The sequence below is a fragment of the Anopheles coluzzii genome, chromosome 2 (assembly GCF_943734685.1).
Source record: "Anopheles coluzzii chromosome 2, AcolN3, whole genome shotgun sequence".
Classification (NCBI taxonomy): domain Eukaryota; kingdom Metazoa; phylum Arthropoda; class Insecta; order Diptera; family Culicidae; genus Anopheles; species Anopheles coluzzii.
In genome coordinates this window covers 61,305,245-61,323,635 of record NC_064670.1, presented here as the reverse complement: position 1 = coordinate 61,323,635, position 18,391 = coordinate 61,305,245, and the positions used below count along the sequence as shown (strand labels likewise).

General features: G+C 44.5%; 1 protein-coding gene across 1 annotated transcript; it reads left to right on the top strand.

Moving 5' to 3' along the window:
• Positions 1–11,447: 11,447 nt before the first annotated feature.
• Positions 11,448–13,440, top strand: LOC125908319 (uncharacterized). The gene is made up of 2 exons (XM_049611014.1): positions 11,448–13,361; positions 13,411–13,440. The coding sequence occupies exons 1-2, from the start codon at positions 11,448–11,450 to the stop codon at positions 13,438–13,440; spliced, it is 1,944 nt and encodes a 647-aa protein (XP_049466971.1).
• Positions 13,441–18,391: the final 4,951 nt, after the last annotated feature.

The following is an 18,391-nucleotide window of genomic DNA, read 5'->3' as shown; positions in this document are numbered from 1 at the left end:
CTTTAAATTGGATTGATAGCGCAGGATTTTGTTCTCCCATGTCCTCGCTAAATCCTTTTCCATTACTGACCCAATTTCGTATATGGAAACCACCTTTTGAGTGTACATATGTTACTTGCTTTGCCAATCGTACTGCTTGTTCTATTGAATCCGCACTATCATAATAGTCATCAACGTAGTGTCGGTTCTTTATTGCATCGCAAGCTTCAGGATATGTCTCACTATACTCGTCGGCATTCTTATTTTTTACAAACTGTGCCGAACATGGCGAGCATGTTGATCCGAAGGTGGCAACATCCATAACGTATGTTATTGGTTTCTCATTTTCTGGGTCAGGGAACAAGAATCTTTGAGCTTGTTTATCTTCCTTTCTAATTGCAATTTGGTGGTACATCTCTTTGATATCTCCACCAAATCCAATTGGACCTTCTCTGAAGGGACATATAACCGATGGCAGCGAGCAAAGCATATCAGGGCCCTTTAGCAATTCCGTGTTCAAAGACACACCTCTAACGGTTGCAGCTGCATCCCAAACTAATCTGAGTTTTCCTGGTTTGTTTGGGTTTTTTACCACATTAAGTGGGAGATACCATACTGAAGCAGGGTCCGTTTCATCTAACTCTTTTTTAGTCACCTTATGAGCATAATTCTTTAATTCATACTCTTCTATCATCTTATGTATGGCTTCTTCCAGTTCCTTGTCCTTCGCCATTTTTCGTTTCAAACCATCTAAACGCCCTTTTGCCATTTGGAAACTGTCAGGAAACTTTCGTTCATCTGATTTCCAAAGGAGTCCCGTCTCAAATCTGTCACCTATACGCACCGTGGTCGCTTGCAAGGTATCGTTCGCTCTGCGATCTTCTTTAGCTACTGGCAGCTTGGCTCCAAGAACGTCAGAATTTTCTAAAGTGTATTGCATTCTTAAAACGTCATACAGCTCTTCGTTGGTAACTGGAACGATAGTATGGTAATTAATGCGTTCATTTGGTATATTGCTTACCGTACTCTTCGGGCCATAAATTGACCAACCGATCTTGCTTTTCACGGCGATTGGCTCTCCTGGCTTGCCAATTTTCGACTCCATCGGGGCAAATAAATGCAGGTTGTCCAGTCCTAGCAGTATCCTCACGGGCTCATTTGCCGCCTCTTCAATTGGCACACCTTTCAGGTGTGGGTATTGCTGCTGTAGATAACGATAGGACTCTCTTTGAGAAGGAAGCACAAGCTTTTCCACGGTTCGTGCTCCCTTTAGTAGAAAGCTCTCTGATGATCCTCTTGTGGATAAAACGACATCGATTTTCCTTGACTTATCTTCCCGTCGTTCGACGTCTGCACTCCAGCTCACCACTAGCGGCTCATTTACGCCTTGAATGCCAAGCGCATCGGCAACTTCATCCTCAACAAATGTTCCCGAAGCCCCTTCGTCCAGAAAGGCCACCGTATCATAAGTACGATCACCCGCCGATAACGTAACTGGCATCGTTCGAAAAACCGTGGAAGGATATTTTCCACGATGTGCGTTGCACGCAGCTTCCACTAGGGTAGACGTCTGATGCAGCAAAGGATGGTGGTGATCGTTGCATCCCTCAAACCCACATGCACGCCTAAACCGACACACAGCTCTTCCGTGATTGTTCAGACAGTTCTCGCATAACGAATTTTTCCTTACGTAGTCCAGCCGGCTTAGTACTGAAAGATTCTTAAATTCGTTACATTCTCTCACCTTGTGCGAAATGCTGTTGCAAACGTAGCACTTTTTGACGTCCCTGTTTTCGATCGCATGATGATTTAGGTTTGCACGGGTCCCGGAACGGAAATTTCCTCTGTTGGTCTTGTAGCTTCCGAAATCCTTCACTTCCGTGATATCCTCCGTAAGGGCAGTCAGGTAGCTTGAAAACACTTGTAGAGATTTTCCACGCCTATGCCGTTTATATCTTACCCAATCCAACTGGTAACCTGGAGGGAGCTTCTCCTCCAGCTCTTCGACGAGCAAAGGATTGCTTAAATGCTCCGTCAGCTTCGCACCCACGATGTGTCCGACCAATTGTTTTACTGCGAGTCCGAAATTTATAAACGTCTCCAGTCGATCAGCATCCGGAGCAGGTACAGCTCGAACCTTGCGTAACAGCGCCTTCAGGATACGACGAGGTTTCCCAAATAAATTTCGCAGCTCCTTTATCATGTCCGGAACAGCATCCGCGAGCATCAACGTTCCATTTACCGCTTCCAATACATCTCCACTTAGGCTTTGTCTCAATCGTTGTAAGTTTTCGAGGTTAGAAAAGCCACATGCTTTTGTCGTGTCCTCGAAACAGCTGATAAACGCCGGCCAATCCTCGGGGGCACCACTAAACGGGGGTAATGGCATCGATAAACGTTTACGTGCCGACTCTTGACGACGCGTAAGGGGTTTTTCTTCAACCTCCGTTTCCACATCACTTTCAACGAGCTCACGATCACCGCTAGATAAATCCTCACTCGCCGTGCTGCGCTCATTCTCATCCATCTCCTTTGTTGCACTACGACTTGTCACGCAAGGGTTATCAACGGGACGACGTTGATTGCGTTTCAATTTGGAAACCTTCAAACGCATATTCTCAATCTCGTTATCTTTCTCTCGCATCTCTGCGTCGTATTTGGCTACAAGCGCATTGATGCTTTTCTCCTTGCTCGATTTCGTTTTACTTCTTTTCTCACCGTTTAGCTTCAATTGCTGCGCACCACGTGTCTGCTTAGTGGTGTGCGTCTGCTGCGCCGATTCTCCTTTCTCGATCATCTCCACTCTCGCTGCAACGGCCAATACGGCATCCACAACGTCGCCGGTCTCGTTCTTACTTTCGGGAATACGCTGCGTCGTCGGCTTCGATTCCCGTGACGGTCCAGCCTCTTCGTCGTGCTCCGTTTTGCGTTCCATCGTCTGGCAGAACAAGCACTCGATGCAGGTAGAGATTCACGATCACTTTTAGTATAGTAGTAACAAACTAATTTTTTATTGTTGAGTAGCGCTACGATTCGGAACGAAAATCTTTTGGCAAAACCTTTTTTACATGCACTTTTGATAAGATCGCATAAAAAATTAGTTTTATTTGCTTCCGTATTGTTCGACTTCCTTTTTGCTACTGACCTTTCCTCCACTCTCTCTCTTTCTATCTCTCACACTCTCTCGTTTTGTCGCTCTCATTTCTCTTCTTCTCGCAAATCGCACTCTTTGCGGAAGCAGTTTACCGCGTTCAAGAAAGGCCTATTTACCTTGTCTATAAACCTATATCGGATTCTGCGGTCGTACCTTACACCCTCCTTTCCCTCTTTTCCCTTCTTTCCCTCCTTTCCCTCCTTCCCCTCCTTTCCCTCCTTTCCATCCTTTCCCTCCTATCCCTCCTTTCCCTCTTTTCCCTCCTTTCCCTCCTTTCCTCCTTTCCCTCCTTTCCCTCTTTTCCATTCTTTCCCTCCTTTCCATCCTTTCATTCTTTTCCCTCCTTTTTATCTTTCCCTCTGTCGCTGACGATAATTAAGCTTTAAAAACGAAGCGTTGCTGGTCAATGCTTGCTGAATAGCTACGTTATGCAACGCGCCAGCGATGCGTGCTTTTTTAACGATTTTATGGAAAACATAGGCTAAGAAGAAAATGCTGATGGACGACGGTCAGCATTTTTAGAGTATAAATTCAATTGAAACCAGTTGGTGCGTTTATTATTGTGCTTAAGTCGGCGTGTACTGTGCCTGTCTTGGGTTGCTGCTCCGAAATACACTTTCGTGTGCGCGACAAATGGTGGCTCCAGAGAGGATGCATCAACCAACGGATCGGCAAGTAGTCCAATGCCCTCCTTTCCCTTCTTTCTCTCCTTCCCTCCTTTCCCTCCTTTCCCTCCTTTCCAACCTTTCCCTCCTTTCCCTCCTTTCCCTCCTTTCCCTCCTTTCCCTCCTTTCCCTCCTTTCCCTCCTTTCCCTCCTTTCCCTCCTTTCCCTCCTTTCCCTTCTTTCCCTTCTTTCCCTCCTTTTCAACCTTTCCCTACTTTCCCACCGTTCCCTCCATTCCCTCATTTCCATCCTTTCCCTCCTTTCTCGCCTTTCCATCCTTTCCCTCCTCATTCCTTTCCCTCCTTTTCCTCCTTTCGTTGCTAGGTAGCAATACTTGCTGAATAGCTACGTTATGCAACGCGCCAGCGATGTGCGCTTTTTTAACGATTTTATGGAAAACATAGGCTAAGAAGAAAATGCTGATGGACGACGGTCAGCATTTTTAGAGTATAGATTCAATTGAAACCAGTTGGTGCGTTTATTATTGTGCTTAAGTCGGCGTGTACTGTGCCTGTCTTGGGTTGCTGCTCCGAAAGACACTTTCGTGTGCGCGACCAATGGTGGCTCCAGAGAGGATGCATCAACCAACGGATCGGCAAGTAGTCCAATGCCCTCCTTTCCCTTCTTTCTCTCCTTCCCTCCTTTCCCTCCTTTCCCTCCTTTCCCTCCTTTTCCTCCTTTCCCTCCTTTCCCTTCGTTCCCTCCTTTCCCTGCTTTCCAACCTATCCCTCCTTTCCCTCCTTTCCCTCCTTTCCCTCCTTTCTCTCCTTTCCCTCCTTTCCCTCCTTTCCCTCCTTTCCCTCCTTTCCCTCCTTTCCCTCCTTTCCCTCCTTTCCCTCCTTTCCCTCCTTTCCCTCATTTCAATCCTTTCCCTCCTTTCCCTCCTTTCCCTCCTTTCCCTCCTTTCCCTCATTTCCCTCCTTTCCCTCATTTCCCTCTTTTCCCACCTTTCCCTCCTTTCATTATTTTCCCTCCTTTTTATCTTTCCCTCTGTCGCTGACGATAATTAAACTTTAAAAACGAAGCGTTGCTGGTCAATACTTGCTGAATAGCTACGTTATGCAACGCGCCAGCGATGCGCGCTTTTTTAACGATTTTATGGAAAACATAGGCTAAGAAGAAAATGCTGATGGACGACGGTCAGCATTTTTAGAGTATAAATTCAATTGAAACCAGTTGGTGCGTTTATTATTGTGCTTAAGTCGGCGTGTACTGTGCCTGTCTTGTGCTGCTGCTCCGAAAGACACTCTCGTGTGCGCGACAAATGGTGGCTCCAGAGAGGATGCATCAACCAACGGATCGGCAAGTAGTCAAATGCCCTCCTTTCCCTCCTTTTCCTCCTTTCCGTCTGTCGCTTACGATAATTTAGCCTTAAAAACAAGCGTAGCAATACTTGCTGAATAGCTACGTTATGCAACGCGCCAGCGATGTGCGCTTTTTTAACGATTTTATGGAAAACATAGGCTAAGAAGAAAATGCTGATGGACGACGGTCAGCATTTTTAGAGTATAGATTCAATTGAAACCAGTTGGTGCGTTTATTATTGTGCTTAAGTCGGCGTGTACTGTGCCTGTCTTGGGCTGCTGCTCCGAAAGACAGTTTCGTGTGCGCGACCAATGGTGGCTCCAGAGAGGATGCATCAACCAACGGATCGGCAAGTAGTCCAATGTTCTCCTTTCCCTTCTTTCTCTCCTTCCCTCCTTTTCCTCCTTTCCCTCCTTTCCAACCTTTCCCTCCTTTCCCTCCTTTCCCTCCTTTCCCTCCTTTCCAACCTTTAACTCCTTTCCCTCCTTTCCCTCCTTTCCAACCTTTCCCTCCTTTCCCTCCTTTCCCTCCTTTCCCTCCTTTCCCTCCTTTCCCTCCTTTCCCTCCTTTCCCTCCTTTTCCTCCTTTCCCTCCTTTCCCTCCTTTCCCTCCTTTCCCTTCGTTCCCTCCATTCCCTCATTTCCTTCCTTTCCCTCCTTTCTCGCCTTTCCATCCTTTCCCTCCTTTCCCTCCTTTCCCTCCTTTTCCTTCTTTCCGTCGGTCGCTTACGATAATTTAGCCTTAAAAACAAAGCGTTGCTAGGTAGCAATACTTGCTGAATAGCTACGTTATGCAACGCGCCAGCGATTAAGCGATTAGTGGCTCCAGAGAGGATGCATTAACCAATGGATCGGCAAGTAGTGAAATTAATTTAGAAAACATAAATAGGCTGCAAAAGCATCTGAAAGGTTAAGCACTTCGTGCAGTTAGCGGATCAATGCTTAACCCAGAAAACCGTTGCGCTCGTAATAACCAGGCTCGACAAAATGGTCGGGAACCCTGAAAGCATTTACAAGTCTTTACTGCTAGAATTACTAGTGATAAAACATATAACGACAGATAATCCTTCAGCATTTTTAGAATTTTCCAACGCTTTGCGCAATCTCATTGACAACATGGTGTTGTTGAAGCAAGAAGGATTTTTGAATGACCAAAGGCTGCTAAACGATTTAACATCAAGGTTTTCAACCGAACTTCGGAACAAAAGGTTGAACGAGAATCGAACCGTTCGAACAGTTCGGTAAAGTGCACGAACGAACGAGATTCTTAACAAAAAACGACCAGGACTTTTGGAAGAAACTGACTACACCGAACGCGTTCGAACGTTCCGTTCATTGTTCGACGACACACATAAATGTGGTAATGAAACGTGCAAAATCATATTGCTTTCTCGCTCTTTCTCGCACCGTGCGAACGGGTCGTCAGAGATTAAAATGTACCCTGTTGGTGTTGAAATCGTACCCATACAACTCAATTCCTCGAACGCCGTCGAATTTGTCAGGCAGTGTTCGATACGTGTGCTGCAAGGTGTTATAAATGACAAGGTGAAGTTGTTCAGAGCAAAATGACATTTCTCGACTTGACATTTCTCTTCCGGGGGCTACGGTATAAAAATCGGGGAGGGCTGGTGCGGGGTAATGAAATTTGTATGCAGAGAGTGACAGATGTCCCCCACAATGTCGCCCAGCAAAAGCGATAAAAATCAACCTTCTAAACACATTATCCTTGGTGTGCTGTTGGTTTGGAAATCGTATCCATACGACTGAATTCATCGAACGCGTTCGAACTGGTGCTCGATCTGTGTTCTGTTGGTGTGTAAATCGTACCTACACAACTGAATTCATCGAACGCGTTCGAACTGGCTCATTTGTGTTCGATCTGTGCTCTGTTGGTGTGGAAATTATACATATAAAATTCAATAGATCGATCCCGTTCAAACGGATTATTCATTATTCGCGAATGAACTGAACTGGAATTGCGCTCATCATGTTGATCCATATTTAAGTAGTTTTTTTATAGAATCCTTGAGTGTGTATAAGGCATAGGGTACAATATATGCTGGAGACGTCTATGCTCGTATTAGTTTTATACATGCTAGTTTTTGGTCGGTTTTTCGATAGCTAGCCAGACAGCAGATGGGCCGAGTCTTTAATGTTTTTAAATTATTGGTGTCAACCGCAGAATGAGTACTTCTTTGGCTACAGTATGCGTCTATGGCGGGTAAATGAAAAAGATAACGAGCGTTCTTTGTAAATAAACACCCCATGAAAAAAAGAACGAAAGAATCGTCGTTCACGTACGGTTCTTTTTGGTGAGCGAACTAGTTCGTTCGCGTTCGGTGAAAAGAATCGTTTTGCCCATGCCTAATTGAAACACACGATAAGTACGAAACAAGATAACAAGAATCTTACGCTACAAGACCTAGCAGAATGGCTGAAACCCTCTGAATAACTAGCCATTATGCGGCCACGAGCGAAGGAGTATCCAAGCAAGAAAGGTCGAAACATCAAAATATACAGCATCGTCACAAAGGGCCAGAAAAGGAAACAATATGTATAATTTGTGGATTTCCTCACGAAACCACTCGTTGCAGGCAATTGAACGGTAAGACACCCAATAGAAAATTAACTCTTTATATTCGGCATAGAATTTGCACCAATTGCTGCAAGTACAGCAACCATAACACCAAAAACTGTCGCCTATCAGCACAATGTAGCGTGGTACGGTTGCGGCAAAAGGCATCATAGTATCTGTTGTGTACTGGATTGCCAAACTACGATGAGTTTCAATCGATAGGTTTATTCAAACTGAACGTGTTATTTGCATTCCCTACTTTTTATAGTTCAGAATGTAACAACGTGAACTATGATCAATTAATAATTATTACATGAAAATGTTATGATTGCAATGTGTGCTATGATCCAACATCTCCCCCCTTATAACCGCAGGACTCCACACAGCATAACACGGAGCGCAACATAACAACTGACAGCTGCTTAACGCTTCAGAAAACGCTGTATTGCCGGTACCATGTTATGAATATCCGTAGTAGGCCGCTCATTTCTCATTGGAAAGCTACCAACCTACTGCGATTACCGACAGTTAATGAAACGCTTTACCTCCTTTCCCAAGCGTTTTCTTACGCGTTTGGCAGCTGTCAGTTGTTATGTTGCGCTCCGTGTTATGCTGTGTGGAGTCCTGCGGTAACTGAATGATCCAACATCTCTCCCCTTAATTGGTACTTCTGGAATGAATTGAGTGTTCGGTAGCTGTTTGGTAGCTCGGAGATGCCTAATCCCGGAAACAATGGATCTGTTGGTTAAAACATCTGTCTTCAAATTCAACCAGTTGGTGTGTGCTCGTATCGATTCCGGATCAGCTCCTCCGTGCTTACTTGGGCTGAGAAGCGACGAAACAGTTTGAAACGGTATGGAAATATACCTGTAGTAACTTTTTCGTCCCAATTGGTGGTTCGAAATACATTTGATTGTGCGTTTCAAAATACTTTCCCTCCTTTCCCTCCTTTCCCTCCTTTACACCATTTCCTTTATTTCCCTCCTTTCCCTCCTTTCCCTCCTTTCCCTCCTTTCCCTCCTTTCCCTCCTTTCCCTCCTTTCCCTCCTTTCCCTCCTTTCCCTCCTTTCCCTCCTTTCCCTCCTTTCCCTCCTTTCCCTCCTTTCCCTCCTTTCCCTCCTTTCCCTCCTTTCCCTCCTTTCCCTCCTTTCCCTCCTTTCCCTCCTTTCCCTCCTTTCCCTCCTTTCCCTCCTTTCCCTCATTTCCCTCCTTTCCCTCATTTCCCTCTTTTCCCACCTTTCCCTCCTTTCATTCTTTTCCCTCCTTTTTATCTTTCCCTCTGTCGCTGACGATAATTAAGTTTTAAAAACGAAGCGTTGCTGGTCAATACTTGCTGAATAGCTACGTTATGCAACGCGCCAGCGATGCGCGCTTTTTTAACGATTTTATGGAAAACATAGGCTAAGAAGAAAATGCTGATGGACGACGGTCAGCATTTTTAGAGTATAAATTCAATTGACACCAGTTGGTGCGTTTATTATTGTGCTTAAGTCGGCGTGTACTGTGCCTGTCTTGGGCTGCTGCTCCGAAAGACACTCTCGTGTGCGCGACAAATGGTGGCTCCAGAGAGGATGCATCAACCAACGGATCGGCAAGTAGTCAAATGCCCTCCTTTCCCTCCTTTTCCTCCTTTCCGTCTGTCGCTTACGATAATTTAGCCTTAAAAACAAGCGTAGCAATACTTGCTGAATAGCTACGTTATGCAACGCGCCAGCGATTAAACGCGCTTAACGATTAAATGGAATTTAACGATTTAATGGAAAACATAGGCTAAGAAGAAAATGCTGACCGACGACGGTCAGCATTTTTAGAGTATAAATTCAATTGAAACAAAATAATGAAGGCATTATTTGCCAAGAGCCAGTTGGTGCGTTTATTATTGTGCTTTCCCTCCTTTCCCTCCTTTCCCTTTTTTTCCCTCCTTTCCCTCCTTTCTCTCCTTTCCTTCCTTTCCCTTCTTTCCCTCCTTTCCCTCTTTCCCTCCTTTCCCTCCTTTCCCTCCTTTCCCTCCTTTCCCTCCTTTCCCTCCTTTCCCTCCTTTCCCTTCTTTCCCTCCTTTCCCTCCTTTCCAACCGTTCCCTCCTTTCCCTCTTTTCCCTCCTTTTCCTCCTTTCCCTCCTTTCCCTCCTTTCCCTCCTTTTCCTTCTTTCCGTCTGTCGCTTACGATAATTTAGCCTTAAAAACAAAGCGTTGCTAGGTAGCAATACTTGCTGAATAGCTACGTTATGCAACGCGCCAGCGATTAAGCGATTAGTGGCTCCAGAGAGGATGCATTAACCAATGGATCGGCAAGTAGTGAAATTAATTTAGAAAACATAAATAGGCTGCAAAAGCATCTGAAAGGTTAAGCACTTCGTGCAGTTAGCGGATCAATGCTTAACCCAGAAAACCGTTGCGCTCGTAATAACCAGGCTCGACAAAATGGTCGGGAACCCTGAAAGCATTTACAAGTCTTTACTGCTAGAATTACTAGTGATAAAACATATAACGACAGATAATCCTTCAGCATTTTTAGAATTTTCCAACGCTTTGCGCAATCTCATTGACAACATGGTGTTGTTGAAGCAAGAAGGATTTTTGAATGACCAAAGGCTGCTAAACGATTTAACATCAAGGTTTTCAACCGAACTTCGGAACGAAAGGTTGAACGAGAATCGAACCGTTCGAACAGTTCGGTAAAGTGCACGAACGAACGAGATTCTTAACAAAAAACGACCAGGACTTTTGGAAGAAACTGACTACACCGAACGCGTTCGAACGTTCCGTTTATTGTTCGACGACACACATAAATGTGGTAATGAAACGTGCCAAATCATATTGCTTTCTCGCTCTTTCTCGCACCGTGCGAACGGGTCGTCAGAGATCAAAATGTACCCTGTTGGTGTTGAAATCGTACCCATACAACTCAATTCCTCGAACGCCGTCGAATTTGTCAGGCAGTGTTCGATACGTGTGCTGCAAGGTGTTATAAATGACAAGGTGAAGTTGTTCAGAGCAAAATGACATTTCTCGACTTGACATTTCTCTTCCGGGGGCTACGGTATAAAAATCGGGGAGGGCTGGTGCGGGGTAATGAAATTTGTATGCAGAGAGTGACAGATGTCCCCCACAATGTCGCCCAGCAAAAGCGATAAAAATCAACCTTCTAAACACATTATCCTTGGTGTGCTGTTGGTTTGGAAATCGTATCCATACGACTGAATTCATCGAACGCGTTCGAACTGGTGCTCGATCTGTGTTCTGTTGGTGTGTAAATCGTACCTACACAACTGAATTCATCGAACGCGTTCGAACTGGCTCATTTGTGTTCGATCTGTGCTCTGTTGGTGTGGAAATTATACATATAAAATTCAATAGATCGATCCCGTTCAAACGGATTATTCATTATTCGCTGTAAAGTACGACCGCAGAATCCGATATAGGTTTATAGACAAGGTAAATAGGCCTTTCTTGAACGCGGTAAACTGCTTCCGCAAAGAGTGCGATTTGCGAGAAGAAGAGAAATGAGAGCGACAAAACGAGAGAGTGTGAGAGATAGAAAGAGAGAGAGTGGAGGAAAGGTCAGTAGCAAAAAGGAAGTCGAACAATACGGAAGCAAATAAAACTAATTTTTTATGCGATCTTATCAAAAGTGCATGTAAAAAAGGTTTTGCCAAAAGATTTACTTTCCGAATCGTAGCGCTACTCAACAATAAAAAATTAGTTTGTTACCACAATACTAAAAGTGATCGTGAATCTCTACCTGCATCGAGTGCTTGTTCTGCCAGACGATGGAACGCAAAACGGAGCACGACGAAGAGGCTGGACCGTCACGGGAATCGAAGCCGACGACGCAGCGTATTCCCGAAAGTAAGAACGAGACCGGCGACGTTGTGGATGCCGTATTGGCCGTTGCAGCGAGAGTGGAGATGATCGAGAAAGGAGAATCGGCGCAGCAGACGCACACCACTAAGCAGACACGTGGTGCGCAGCAATTGAAGCTAAACGGTGAGAAAAGAAGTAAAACGAAATCGAGCAAGGAGAAAAGCATCAATGCGCTTGTAGCCAAATACGACGCAGAGATGCGAGAGAAAGATAACGAGATTGAGAATTTGCGTTTGAAGGTTTCCAAATTGAAACGCAATCAACGTCGTCCCGTTGATAACCCTTGCGTGACAAGTCGTAGTGCAACAAAGGAGATGGATGAGGATGAGCGCAGCACGGCGAGTGAGGATTTATCTAGCGGTGATCGTGAGCTCGTTGAAAGTGATGTGGAAACGGAGGTTGAAGAAAAACCCCTTACGCGTCGTCAAGAGTCGGCACGTAAACGTTTATCGATGCCATTACCCCCGTTTAGTGGTGCCCCCGAGGATTGGCCGGCGTTTATCAGCTGTTTCGAGGACACGACAAAAGCATGTGGCTTTTCTAACCTCGAAAACTTACAACGATTGAGACAAAGCCTAAGTGGAGATGCATTGGAAGCGGTAAATGGAACGTTGATGCTCGCGGATGCTGTTCCGGACATGATAAAGGAGCTGCGAAATTTATTTGGGAAACCTCGTCGTATCCTGAAGGCGCTGTTACGCAAGGTTCGAGCTGTACCTGCTCCGGATGCTGATCGACTGGAGACGTTTATAAATTTCGGACTCGCAGTAAAACAATTGGTCGGACACATCGTGGGTGCGAAGCTGACGGAGCATTTAAGCAATCCTTTGCTCGTCGAAGAGCTGGAGGAGAAGCTCCCTCCAGGTTACCAGTTGGATTGGGTAAGATATAAACGGCATAGGCGTGGAAAATCTCTACAAGTGTTTTCAAGCTACCTGACTGCCCTTACGGAGGATATCACGGAAGTGAAGGATTTCGGAAGCTACAAGACCAACAGAGGAAATTTCCGTTCCGGGACCCGTGCAAACCTAAATCATCATGCGATCGAAAACAGGGACGTCAAAAAGTGCTACGTTTGCAACAGCATTTCGCACAAGGTGAGAGAATGTAACGAATTTAAGAATCTTTCAGTACTAAGCCGGCTGGACTACGTAAGGAAAAATTCGTTATGCGAGAACTGTCTGAACAATCACGGAAGAGCTGTGTGTCGGTTTAGGCGTGCATGCGGGTTTGAGGGATGCAACGATCACCACCATCCTTTGCTGCATCAGACGTCTACCCTAGTGGAAGCTGCGTGCAACGCACATCGTGGAAAATATCCTTCCACGGTTTTTCGAACGATGCCAGTTACGTTATCGGCGGGTGATCGTACTTATGATACGGTGGCCTTTCTGGACGAAGGGGCTTCGGGAACATTTGTTGAGGATGAAGTTGCCGATGCGCTTGGCATTCAAGGCGTAAATGAGCCGCTAGTGGTGAGCTGGAGTGCAGACGTCGAACGACGGGAAGATAAGTCAAGGAAAATCGATGTCGTTTTATCCACAAGAGGATCATCAGAGAGCTTTCTACTAAAGGGAGCACGAACCGTGGAAAAGCTTGTGCTTCCTTCTCAAAGAGAGTCCTATCGTTATCTACAGCAGCAATACCCACACCTGAAAGGTGTGCCAATTGAAGAGGCGGCAAATGAGCCCGTGAGGATACTGCTAGGACTGGACAACCTGCATTTATTTGCCCCGATGGAGTCGAAAATTGGCAAGCCAGGAGAGCCAATCGCCGTGAAAAGCAAGATCGGTTGGTCAATTTATGGCCCGAAGAGTACGGTAAGCAATATACCAAATGAACGCATTAATTACCATACTATCGTTCCAGTTACCAACGAAGAGCTGTATGACGTTTTAAGAATGCAATACACTTTAGAAAATTCTGACGTTCTTGGAGCCAAGCTGCCAGTAGCTAAAGAAGATCGCAGAGCGAACGATATCTTGCAAGCGACCACGGTGCGTATAGGTGACAGATTTGAGACGGGACTCCTTTGGAAATCAGATGAACGAAAGTTTCCTGACAGTTTCCAAATGGCAAAAGGGCGTTTAGATGGTTTGAAACGAAAAATGGCGAAGGACAAGGAACTGGAAGAAGCCATACATAAGATGATAGAAGAGTATGAATTAAAGAATTATGCTCATAAGGTGACTAAAAAAGAGTTAGATGAAACGGACCCTGCTTCAGTATGGTATCTCCCACTTAATGTGGTAAAAAACCCAAACAAACCAGGAAAACTCAGATTAGTTTGGGATGCAGCTGCAACCGTTAGAGGTGTGTCTTTGAACACGGAATTGCTAAAGGGCCCTGATATGCTTTGCTCGCTGCCATCGGTTATATGTCCCTTCAGAGAAGGTCCAATTGGATTTGGTGGAGATATCAAAGAGATGTACCACCAAATTGCAATTAGAAAGGAAGATAAACAAGCTCAAAGATTCTTGTTCCCTGACCCAGAAAATGAGAAACCAATAACATACGTTATGGATGTTGCCACCTTCGGATCAACATGCTCGCCATGTTCGGCACAGTTTGTAAAAAATAAGAATGCCGACGAGTATAGTGAGACATATCCTGAAGCTTGCGATGCAATAAAGAACCGACACTACGTTGATGACTATTATGATAGTGCGGATTCAATAGAACAAGCAGTACGATTGGCAAAGCAAGTAACATATGTACACTCAAAAGGTGGTTTCCTTATACGAAATTGGGTCAGTAATGGAAAAGGATTTAGCGAGGACATGGGAGAACAAAATCCTGCGCTATCAATCCAATTTAAAGAGAAATGTTCAGAGCGTATTACGAAAGTTGATCGAGTTCTGGGCATAATGTGGAATGTAAAGGATGACACATTTCAATTCGCACCACCTTCTAAAGCTTATGAAAATGATCACCCTTCGAAGAGAATAGTTGTCAGTTGCGTGATGTCGCTGTTTGATCCAATGGGATACCTGACACCATTCACAGTGTTTGGAAAAATGCTCGTTCAAGAGTTATGGAGAACTGGATGCGATTGGGATGAACCCATCGACTATTCGACGCTAAAAAATTGGGAAAATTGGAGACAATTGATGCCAAAAATCGAAGCGATTAAAATCCCGCGAGCATATTTTGGTGGGTTTTCTACAAAACAGATCAAAGAGCTTCAATTGCATGTGTTTGTGGATGCTAGTCAATCTGCATATGGGTGTGTAGCGTACTTCAGAGCCGTGTTCTTTGATAGCATCCAGTGTGCTTTGGTGATGAGCAAATCAAAGGTAGCACCTATCAAAGAACGTACGATTCCACAGTTAGAGCTATGCGCAGCAGTTCTAGGCGCAAGGTTAGTGAACACAGTAAAGAAAATGCATAGATTGGCAATTACGAAGCAATTTCTCTGGTGCGATTCTCGTACCGTATTATCGTGGATACGATCCGACCAACATCGATACAAACCCTTTGTTGCTTTCCGGATTGGTGAAATCTTGGAAACGTCGAGTGTGATGGATTGGCGCTGGACTCCTTCGAATGAAAATGTAGCAGATAAACTGACGAAACGTTGTAAAGAATGGTGTTTCGATCCGGAAGCAGTATGGCTCAAAGGACCTGCATTTTTATACAAAAATGAATTAGAATGGCCAAATCAACCAAGTATTGGCGCAAACACTGAAGAAGGATTACGCGCAATTCACCTGTACCATGAGGTAGATCTCCAGAAACCCCTCATTGATGTGACACGTATCTCAAAATGGACTATACTAATTCGCACTATGGCATGTGTGATTAGATTTATATCCAATTGTAAACGTAGACGAGATGGGAAAGAGCTAGAAACATTTAAAGCGACCAAACTACAGCGGAAGAAAATAATCACGGCAAATTGGAAAAAATTAAACGTTCCTTTAACTAAAGAAGAGCATTATAAAGCAGAGTGTATTCTCTTAAAAATGGCTCAGGCGGAATGTTTCGGAGATGAACTAAAGGTATTGAGACATAACATGAATTTGTCAGCAGAAGAGTGGATTCCTCTTGAGAAGTCGAGCATGTTATATCGCCTAACACCATTGATCGACGGCGATGGAATTATTCGCATGGAAGGGCGCACCATTAATGAAGAAGTACTTCCTTTTGATTTAAGATTTCCAATCATTCTGCACAGGCACCACTCCATCACCGGAAAAATCATTCAGTGGTACCATGAAAAGCATGGACATGCTTTTCGAGAGGCAGTGAAAAACGATCTTAAGCAACGTTACTTCATTATAAATATGAATGCAGCAGTGAGAAAAACCGTAAGCGGTTGCGTTTGGTGTAAAGTCAAGCGAAGTCGGCCGGCAGTTCCCAGAATGGCACCATTACCTCCTGAAAGGATCAGCAACACGCAACGCCCATTCAGCAGTGTCGGAATCGATTATTTCGGCCCAATCGAGGTGACGGTAGGTCGCAGTCGTCAAAAAAGGTGGATTGTCCTCTTCACATGTCTTGTAGTACGTGCGGTGCACTTAGAAGTAGCCTACGATTTGAGTGCATCGTCATGTTTAATGGCTATTAGAAGATTTATCTGCCGTCGAGGCCCTCCTTCAGAATTTATTTCAGACAATGGGACGAATTTGAAGGCAGCCAGTAAGGAACTAGTGGAACGGATGCAGGCGGTCGACGAAGAATGCGCCAACGAGCTGACTAACGCGCGAACTTCTTGGCGATTCATTCCACCCGGTACACCGCATATGGGCGGCTCATGGGAGAGAATGGTGCGGACTGTTAAAGCTGCTTTAGAGGTTCTGCAAGAAGGAAAGCGATTGACAGATGAAGTCCTTCTTACGTCGATCACGGAAGCTGAAGACCTGGTAAACTCGCGACCTTTAACGTATGTGGCGGATGAATCGTCGGACGCGCTAAGTCCGAACAATTTTTTAAGGGGAGTATCTCCAAATGAACCACATTTGGTCTCAGCAAGCCCTAATAATGCAGAAGCGCTTCGCGATAAGTATAAGCTATCACAATTATACGTGGAACAGTTGTGGCAGAGGTGGATATATGAATATTTGCCAGGCATAAATAATAGATCGAAATGGTTCGCCGAGTCCAACCCTTTAAAGAAAGGAGATATAGTGTTCATAGCAGAAGGAAAAAACAGAAAACAATGGATACGAGGAGTTATAGAGGAGGTTATACTTTCTAAAGATGATAGGTGCCGTCAAGCATTAGTAAGAACTGCAAGTGGAATATTTAAAAGAGGGACGTGTAATTTAGCGGTCGTTGATATAAAGTAACACTGGCCTGTGATACCAGACCAGGATTACGGGTGGGGGTGTAAGGTACGACCGCAGAATCCGATATAGGTCTATAGACAAGGTAAATAGGCCTTTCTTGAACGCGGTAAACTGCTTCCGCAAAGAGTGCGATTTGCGAGCAGAAGAGAAATGAGAGCGACAAAACGAGAGAGTGTGAGAGATAGAAAGAGAGAGAGTGGAGGAAAGGTCAGTAGCAAAAAGGAAGTCGAACAATACGGAAGCAAATAAAACTAATTTTTTATGCGATCTTATCAAAAGTGCATGTAAAAAAGGTTTTGCCAAAAGATTTACTTTCCGAATCGTAGCGCTACTCAACATTCGCGAATGAACTGAACTGGAATTGCGCTCATCATGTTGATCCATATTTAAGTAGTTTTTTTTATAGAATCCTTGAGTGTGTATAAGGCATAGGGTACAATATATGCTGGAGACGTCTATGCTCGTATTAGTTTTATACATGCTAGTTTTTGGTCGGTTTTTCGATAGCTAGCCAGACAGCAGATGGGCCGAGTCTTTAATGTTTTTAAATTATTGGTGTCAACCGCAGAATGAGTACTTCTTTGGCTACAGTATGCGTCTATGGCGGGTAAATGAAAAAGATAACGAGCGTTCTTTGTAAATAAACACCCCATGAAAAAAAGAACGAAAGAATCGTCGTTCACGTACGGTTCTTTTTGGTGAGCGAACTAGTTCGTTCGCGTTCGGTGAAAAGAATCGTTTTGCCCATGCCTAATTGAAACACACGATAAGTACGAAACAAGATAACAAGAATCTTACGCTACAAGACCTAGCAGAATGGCTGAAACCCTCTGAAGAACTAGCCATTATGCGGCCACGAGCGAAGGAGTATCCAAGCAAGAAAGGTCGAAACATCAAAATATACAGCATCGTCTCAAAGGGCCAAAAAAGGAAACAATATGTATAATTTGTGGATTTCCTCACGAAACCACTCGTTGCAGGCAATTGAACGGTAAGACACCCAATAGAAAATTAACTCTTTATATTCGGCATAGAATTTGCACCAATTGCTGCAAGTACAGCAACCATAACACCAAAAACTGTCGCCTATCAGCACAATGTAGCGTGGTACGGTTGCGGCAAAAGGCATCATAGTATCTGTTGTGTACTGGATTGCCAAACTACGATGAGTTTCAATCGATAGGTTTATTCAAACTGAACGTGTTATTTGCATTCCCTACTTTTTATAGTTCAGAATGTAACAACGTGAACTATGATCAATTAATAATTATTACATGAAAATGTTATGATTGCAATGTGTGCTATGATCCAACATCTCCCCCCTTATAACCGCAGGACTCCACACAGCATAACACGGAGCGCAACATAACAACTGACAGCTGCTTAACGCTTCAGAAAACGCTGTATTGCCGGTACCATGTTATGAATATCCGTAGTAGGCCGCTCATTTCTCATTGGAAAGCTACCAACCTACTGCGATTACCGACAGTTAATGAAACGCTTTACCTCCTTTCCCAAGCGTTTTCTTACGCGTTTGGCAGCTGTCAGTTGTTATGTTG